Genomic DNA, 8,969 nt, shown 5'->3' with positions numbered 1-8,969 from the left:
ATGAAGATCCAACACAGTCATGACATTGTTGAAGGTCAAGATCGCCTCGACACATGTATAGACCGTAGATTTGGTTGGTGGTTCCTTGTCCGACGATATGAGTGTCGAACAGAGAAGACGAGGATTTGTTTTTGAGGGAGGAAAGGAGGAGATTTAGGTTGTTTTGATAGAAGCTGTTTGGTGTGAATTTACCACTTTCATCGACGCAGAATTCATTGAAGAGTTGGAATTGGGAAAAAAGGAGGAGATTATTGAGGAAAATGAAAATGAAGATTATTAATCCATAGTTAGGAAAAGTTTCCATGAACTATTTTTTTATTTTGTTTGAAAAAAAAAAGTTGTTCAAAATGATTGGTCTCATTGTACGCAATATCTATTGCTAGATCAGTTAATGTAGTTTTTTATTCCTGATGTTTAGTACTCGTGGTTTATTAATATAGCAACTTGTGGTTTGATTGAAGTTAACAAGGCAAAATGTCAACGCTATATATAAAGGGGGATTTGTTTTACTTTTGAGTATATAACTAGGGTCCGGTCGGATAGGACCGGGTCGGATAATTATATGAATTGGTTGTAAAAAGTATTTTATCACTTTTTTTATATATATTTATATGATATTATTATATATATAGTTGAATTGACCCAACGGGTCATAAAGTATAATAAAAAAAATTATTTTATAAACTTTTAAAAAAGGGGTCAAAGTGGGTTGTATTTAAACGGGCTTTGACCCTGCCCCGGCTCGTTTAACATTTGACATGACCCGACCAGACTCGGTCCATTTAAATTCTGACTCGACCCGTCCCGTTGAACACCTCTATATATAACTGAAGCTTATTGTATTAATCATTTCAAATTAGATATTAATTAATGAACAATTTTGAATCTAAAAATTAAATTTTTTGTTTATTTTCGCTATTCTTTTTGTCTACTTCCGTTTTAGAAAAATAAAAGATCAAATGATATTCTTTATTACTTTGAATTATTAGCAAAGAAAAATAAAGTATTTTTTATGGAAAAAATTGGATATTTGGTAATAGATGAAGAGGAAAAAATAAAGAAAATTTTGATTTTGAATTTTGATTTTAATTAGAATATTTTAGCTTTTTAATTTTTTAAATTTTAAACTGCAATTAATTTAATATATATTTTTTAAAATAATATTTTTGACAATTTTAAAGCTGAAGTGAGATCAATTGGCGTGTTCTAATCCTACATTATACTCAAACAACGGTGTAATTTCCATTATAAATCATTTTAAACGTCATTTGCTACTTTAAAATAAACTCAGAAAAGAAAATGTGGTACAACTCATCACGTAAGATACAGTTATGTATTTGTACGTAGTTAACCTCTCAAGTCCTTCACTATACTGAATATAATGCATTAATGCTTGAAATGTAAAAATTTATTGAACTTGAAATTACATTTAAAATTAATTAAAATTATTACTGCTACATAGAAGTAATCATTAATTAATATTTTATTCGACTTTATTTGTGATACATTTTATTTTTACAAATCCATAATAGATAACATGCTTATCATCAATATAACCTCAAATATGAAGCTCATGCTACCAGGTGTAATTGTGATTCCAGTACTTGAACTCCCTGCAGACAAGTTGGTATTAAAAGGTAAATTTAGAATATTATCAAACAGTCAACAAACAGTTAGAAAAATGTTACCAAGTTTGAGATTAATAGGGTTATTTAGCAATAATATTGAATTTTTTTATAAAAAATATACTTAAAAATATCATTTATATTACTGTTAAATATGTTATTTTCATTTTCAATATTACATTAAGTCTAATTTATGGCCATTTCTTGTTAATAAAATTGTATATAGTAAGTGCTCTTTGTACTGTTTTATTTTATAAATAAATAGAAGTATTCATTAAGTAACTTAAAAATTACAATAGAGGTATTAATAGAAGAGTTGGTCTCTTGAGAGACCTTTTCTTTATGAGACCTATCTCAAGTCTAGCTCATTAAAGATTAATGTTCACCTATCGTATTTATAATGCCCACTTATATTATTGTTAATGCTTACTTACCGTATCCTTAATGCCTATTTTTAATATCTTAAATGTCTACTTACATCATTTTTAATGTCTATTTACAATTTTTAAAAAAATATATTGGACCAGCCTAATTAGAGATGGTCTCCCAAAGAGACCAACTCTCACAAGAATTTGTGTTAATAAAATTGAGTCAATTGACAATAGATTCTGGACCGAATCCATTTTGGCAAGTCTGGATCCTAAAATTTTTTGATCCATTGAATCCGTTTGGACCCAGATTTGAATATGACGGGCCTTGAAATTTTAGACTCTTGGATCGGGTTCAGATTTGGATCTTCCTTATAAATCGGATCTGGACCGTCTCTTTATGGACCGGGATTCAAATCCGAACTGTTGCCCATTTGTTGTTTCTTTTTTTTTTGGGAAATTTCACATGGTAGCATTGAACTTTTGTGAAACGCCAGTGGTAGCAATTTTGTAAGATTTTTCCACATGGTAGAATCCAGTTTATGCCTTATCTAACTGCCGTAGTATTTTTCGTTAATTTATTGTCAATTTCCTTTTAGTTCACTATTTTGACGTTTCTACCCTTATTAAGTGTTGGTTCTTATCTTTATAATTTGTTCTAAACCATTTTTATGCTCTCGGATGTTTAATTCACCATTTTGACGTTTAATTCACCGTTTATTTTATCAACGCTCTCAAATGTTTAGGACAAATTATAAAGACAAGAATCAACACTTAATAAGGGTAGAAACGTAAAAATGGTGAATTAAATGGAAAATGCCAAGAATTTTACGGAAGATGCTACGGTAGTTAGATAAGACATAAACTGGATACCATCTGAAAAAATCTTACAAAAGTGCTATCAGTAGCGTTTCATGAAAATTTAATACTACCACACGTGGATTTTTTTTTCTTATTCTTTAATTGAAATGCAATAGAATGACTAGTTCAAGCTGCAATTCAAAGGATTGAGGGACCACATCACTAGTTTCACTAATTTGAGTGCAACTAAGGGGTTGCTTGGATCGAGGACAAATATTTAAGGAATAAATGAAAGTCAAATTAGGAAAGCAAAATTAGTTAGAAAGATGATTTAAGGAATTTAATTATTAAAAAAGTTAAGAAACTAATTAGAAGGTAATGAAAATGAAGAAAATAGCAATTTCTTCACTTATTTTGGGTATAAATATAGGGTGGGAAAATTCTTTCCTTCTAAATAAGAAAAATCAACTTCTTTTTTTGTTCATGTTTCTTAATTTATTCTCGTTCTTCCTCTATCACAATTATTCTAATAACTCTTTAATTATCTTTATTACATTAATTTGATTTTATCTCCCCTGAAATATTTAATTTCAATCCAAACGATCCCTAAGTATATAAATGTCAAGTCTTTGAAATAGATAGTGCATGAAGCAAAATAAGTAGGATCAAAGTTGTATTTGATTATTAGCTAATTAAATTACCTGGTGATGGTTGTAATATAGGAGGCGGACTAAAACCAATCGGAGAAATCGGCGAAATTAGCGAAATCGGAGATGATGGAGAAACAGATGAACTGCCATTAACGTCCCCAACTATAGGTGCTTGGCCATATCGAAGCCAGCAACTAGTCAAGAACATATCTACAAATTCCCTCGATATACCACAACATCTTTGCATATAGCTTAACGCAACTCTTAAGCATCTCTCACATTGATTCCCAATAATATCAGGAGTGCATTGCACCGCTACATACAGTGTCTCCAGCACCGTAACATTCGCTTCCACAGCAGCAAAACCTCGATTACTCGTATTGTAAGCCGCCTTCGAAATCACTTCACTCACCGTTTCTGAAAATATCCGGCCAAACTTTTCCGGATCTGAGAAATTTCCGGCACTCAAGCGAAAAACATGCGGCGTATATACTTCGTAACGAGAGAATATGGAGTGATTTGAATACCTAACGACACACTCAAAGTACCAAATAATTGCCTCTTTTTGAACAGGGCATAATGCAAGGATTTCAGTGGTGGCTCTGCTTACGCAATTATGACATTGTTGGTTGGTTTGATCGGGTCGACACATGAATAATCCGTATGTTTGATCAATACCTTGGCCGATTGTGTAATTGTTGTAGTGAGAAAAGGAGGATTGGTTATTGAAATTGGAAAAGAGGAGATTCAGGTTGGTTTGATATGTGCTGTCGGTTGTGTAGTTACCGATTTCATCTCTACATCCTTCACCTACAAAATGGAATTGTGACCAAACTGGTTGAATTGTAGAGAATACAAAAGTTAACAATATTATTAAGAGATTGATGGTAAGATCCATTTACTAATTGTGAAAGGGTCTGAGTACGAATTTTGAGAGAAATTAAAACTTGTTGCAATAACGACAATAGTATTATTAAGTGTAAATAATAGAAGTTTAATTAATGATTTGTCAAGTAAACGGTCATGCAACTTGTTATCACGTGAGTTTGCAATGAACGTTTAATTTATATCATGTTATTATAATTAATTGTAAATTCATAAGAATCAAGTTGAGAATTAATTAGTTAATTATAGAAAAAATTATTAAGAATAATATAATTTTAAACATTTTAAAATTGGTAAATTAACTTTTGACAAAAATTATCAAGAATAATACCAACTTAGGAGTGTTTTGCTATAATATTTTAAAGATGTTAAAAATCAAACTATAGGAATTAAATGACAAAAAAATTGGTAAATTAACTAATTAATTAAAATTAATATTATTCTAGAAAAAAACCTTAAGTTAGTTTTATTCTTGATTAATCAAAATTATTGTAGAAAATTAACAAAGAAAGGTATTGTTCACGATAATTTTTCTTTAATTATTTGTAGCCTAGGACATAGTGAGACAGGGTCAAAGTGTTGTCTTTTTTCATCAATAGCGTAATTATTGCAATTTGCAGAGGTGAAAGAGAATACTCTTGGTGACTGTATGTACAACCAATTAAATGATACTTCCTTCATTCTAAATTAGTTGTAATATTGGTAAAAATGACACTATTTATTTATAATTTTTAATTTCTGATCAGTTTTTAATTTACGGGTTAAAATATAATAAAGTGAGATCTTGTTTGATTCGTCTCATTGCAAAGATTAATAATATCAAATTTTTGTAATTTTTTATTATTCATAATCAGAGATATTAACGATAAAATTTATGTATTAAACTGCGTGAAAAAGCAAATATTACAAATAAATTAAAACACAAGAATTACAACTTTATTATGACAAAAGGGATAACATATTATTAGTATTACAGTTGTGACAATAATGTTATGCAAGCATGAGAGGACTCGTTCTATGTATGTATAAGGAACAATAGAAAATACTCCCTCCGATCTTATGATATAGTCCCATTTGCTTGGGCACGGATATTAAGGGTTGTGTGGGGTCCATTAAAAAGGGTAAATAGTAAAGGGTAAGTAGTGAAGGATAAGTAGTGAAGGGTAGTTGGGTAAGTAAGGTATATGGGGGTATATTCGTAATTACTTGTGTGAACTAAGGATATTTAAGTAAAAAAGGATTGCCAAAAATAGAAATGGGACTAATTCAAAGGTTTTGCCAAATAAGGAAATGGGACTATATCATAAGATCGGAGGGAGTATATCGTTTGGTAATAACTTATTGTATCAAGAAAATTACATTGATTTCTCAAATAAAAGATTTCGAATGAGAAGTGTACAAAGTACAAACATCATCAAATCTCTTTCTGCATGGTCATCTTTACGAAATTTCTACATCCATACGCCAAACGTATTAATTATAATACCACTAGTGTACAGACTTGTATCAGCATACAAATGATGAAGCCACTTTGAAAACCATTTGTAAGATGACTATTTAATACTGTTCATATTCTCACTTATTAGATGCTAAATACCCTACAAATAGAGCTGTCAAAAAGATTCAACAAAACCTATTGACTTAAAAAATAAAATTGACCAAAAATAAAATAATGGGTCTCAACAAAACTGATGACTTAGACAAAATAATAAAAGAGCATTACTATTACTAAAGTTTGTCCCTTTTTTATTTTATTGCCATTTCTCTTTCTAATGAAATTACGAGTTTGTCTTTAGATTTTAAAAAATTATGAATTTGTCATTGGACTTTAAAACATTTTTTTATTATTTTTTTTGTATTATTCTTGCTATTATTATTATTATTATTATTATTATTATTATTTAAAAAATTTAATACCACTCGCACTTTTTGTGCGACTGGTATTATTTTTTTTTTAATTTTTTTATTAATTTATAATTTTTTTTTAAAAAAATTTAATACCAGTCACACAAAAAGTGCGACTGTACCTAGGTCGAGTCGCACTAAGACTCAACTTAGGTACAGTCGCACTTTTTGTGCGATTGGTATTATTATTATTTTTTTTAAATTATTATTAATTTTATTTATATTATTATTTGTTATTATTATTATTGTTATTATTATTATTATTATTATTATTATTATTAGTATAAATAAGAAAATTTAAGTCCAGTGACAAAGTTGTAATTTTTTAAATTTCATAGGCAAATTCGTAATTTCATTAGAAGGGTAGTGATAAAATAAATAGGGCAGCGAACTTTAAAGATCGGGAAACAACAAGTCATATCATAAGTTCATAACTGTTGAATGTGAGTTATGATTGGGTTTTACCCACATTTTTCTGATTTTTAATGTCGGGTTAATTATTTTAGCTAGGATTACGTGTCAAAATGTTCAATTTATAATTCACTTATTTTAGGCCACTTTTTGGTTAATTTTGGATCAAATCAAAATTTAATTAACAAATCTAATACAGCATATCCATACTGTCATTGAATTTTTTTTTACATGAGTACAATACATACAGTTAGATAGCATTTTCTGTATGTATTAGGATTATAATACAATTTCTTTTTCATTAATTATTTTATTGACTTAGGTAGTTTTACACTGCATGATTTATTTTCAATGAAATAAACAAATTTTTTACCTTAATTAAGTTAGCTTATTTTTATAATTAGCTCAACTAAGTTCTCCATATATTTTCTTTTATTATTTTGGCAGATCCTATGGTTAGATACTTAGCTTTTTATAAAACAATTTCTTAAAAAAATTTATCACATATTTAAATCTGATCTGATAGTTCTCCGACACATTTTACAATAAAAGTTTTTATCTAAATTTAACTATTTGCATGCATAATTAAAATTAGGGAAATTTGCAAAGAAACACCTTTTAAAACCCTTTTTTTGTAAAGAAACACCTTTTATAATTTTTTTTTGTAAAAAAACACCTTTTAAGAGACCTTTTTTTTTAAAAAAAAAACACCTTAAATCAGTTTCCGGTGACTTTTGTCAACTTTCCGGCGTTGACTATGCCATTTGAACTCAAAAGTCAACGCCGGAAAGTTGACAAATGGCATAGTCAACGCCGGAAAGTTGACAAAAGTCACCGGAAACTGATTAAGGTGTTTTTTTTGAAAAAAAAGTTTCTTAAAAGGTGTTTTTTTACAAAAAAAATTCATAAAAGGTGTTTCTTTACAAAAAAGGGGTTTTAAAAGGTGTTTCTTTGCAAATTTCCCTTAAAATTATAAAAAGTTAATAAGACATTAATCTTATAATTTCCAAATTGACAATTTGTTTAACTATTATATATAATTCATTTAAGAGATTTCAAAATTGACAATTTGTTTAACTATTATATATAATTCATTTAAGAGTTTAAATCGATGGTTAAAGCTTTAAGATATGCTATATATTTTATCATGTCTTCACAAGATTCGAACTTGTGAACTGTTATCAGTTATCACTCACATTGGCTACCGCCTCAATAAATTAACCAATTCAATTAAAAGTTTAAAGAATAGTTGGAGCTCTAATTGAAGATCATATGGACGTACAAACACTTGATTATATTAGAAGAGGGTGTAAAAAACATACAATGTCGTATAATAATGGTACGTAATTTAAATTATAATAAAAGGTATACAATACTGGCCATAAAAAACAACTCATTTCATATAAAAAATTTATTTCAAAACAATAGCGGTTACGGAGATGGAAAAATAAATGGCGCAGTATCATAGCGCAATTGACAATTAGGCAGAAGAATTGCAGTCCTAAATGATAAACCATTACCACAACAACTCGACATCATTCCCAACGCTAATGTCAAACAAATCTCGCAGTCTTCCGGAGCAAAATCCGGCCGACAAAACACCATTCCATAAAGCCCAACAAAAGCCGTGAAGTTAGCTTTTCCATAAGCAAAAAACCGTGGCGTATGTTCTACCGACACCGCCTCTGAAATCAACTCTCGCATGGTGGTGTTCACCAACATAGGGAAGTTAGACTCAGAGACGTTTAAAGTACTATACACAAAACTCCAAGGCTCGGTTTGATTACCAGAAGGAGAAATCGAGTTATTAGTGTATCGAATCATGCATTCTTGATACCAAACAATAGTTTCCTTCCGACCGATGCAGAAATTTTTGAAGGTTTCGATGGTTGCGTTTACACATGCGTGACAGGTAGCGAGGGAAAAATCGGGCCGGCAGAGGTAGAAGGCGTTGACGAGGTCAGGGCCAAGACCCGAGGAGGTGAAGAAAAAGTGGTTGATGGTGGAGTGTGAAAGAAGATTGGAGAAGGCGGTGAGAAGGTTGGCGTGATATGTGGTGTTTGTGCTTATGGGTTCACTGTATGTGCATTGAACGGCTAAGTAATTAAGCTGAGTTTCTGTGGTTTGGGCTGTTGTAGTTTTTGTTATTATGATTAAGAGAATTTGAAGGATTGGGAACACATTTTTTTGGATTGTCATTTCGAGTGATTTTGTTTGAAGTTTAAGTGTGGTAGCAAGCTAATAATTATAAATAACAAGAGGAGGATTCAAGATATGACCTAATTAATTATTTAGTCCAATTACCATTTTGCTTGAAACTCTGT

At 29.9% G+C, this 8,969-nt stretch overlaps 3 protein-coding genes across 3 annotated transcripts in view; all 3 read right to left on the bottom strand.

The window, feature by feature from the left end:
- LOC130815764 (putative cysteine-rich repeat secretory protein 7) overlaps positions 1-319 on the bottom strand; it is a 1,387-nt gene extending 1,068 nt beyond the window's left edge. The window contains exon 1 of the mRNA XM_057682246.1: positions 1-319. This exon is cut by the window's left edge and continues 504 nt beyond it. Coding sequence (XP_057538229.1) covers positions 1-304 — 304 coding nt within the window. The 5' untranslated portion in view covers positions 305-319.
- A 1,092-nt stretch (positions 320-1,411) lies between these two features.
- On the bottom strand, positions 1,412-4,405 carry LOC130815099 (putative cysteine-rich repeat secretory protein 7). The gene is made up of 2 exons (XM_057681450.1): positions 3,496-4,405; positions 1,412-1,613 (listed from the first exon to the last, which is right to left on the bottom strand). Exons 1-2 carry the CDS (start codon positions 4,340-4,342, stop codon positions 1,516-1,518), a joined length of 945 nt encoding a protein of 314 aa, XP_057537433.1. The 5' UTR covers positions 4,343-4,405; the 3' UTR covers positions 1,412-1,515.
- A 3,605-nt stretch (positions 4,406-8,010) lies between these two features.
- LOC130815308 (cysteine-rich receptor-like protein kinase 25) lies at positions 8,011-8,849 on the bottom strand. The gene has a single exon (XM_057681726.1). The coding sequence runs from the start codon at positions 8,842-8,844 to the stop codon at positions 8,077-8,079; it is 768 nt and encodes a 255-aa protein (XP_057537709.1). The 5' UTR covers positions 8,845-8,849; the 3' UTR covers positions 8,011-8,076.
- Positions 8,850-8,969: the final 120 nt, after the last annotated feature.

Source organism: Amaranthus tricolor, chromosome 6 (assembly GCF_026212465.1).
Source record: "Amaranthus tricolor cultivar Red isolate AtriRed21 chromosome 6, ASM2621246v1, whole genome shotgun sequence".
Classification (NCBI taxonomy): Eukaryota; Viridiplantae; Streptophyta; class Magnoliopsida; order Caryophyllales; family Amaranthaceae; genus Amaranthus; species Amaranthus tricolor.
This window is presented reverse-complemented; position numbering and strand designations above follow the sequence as displayed.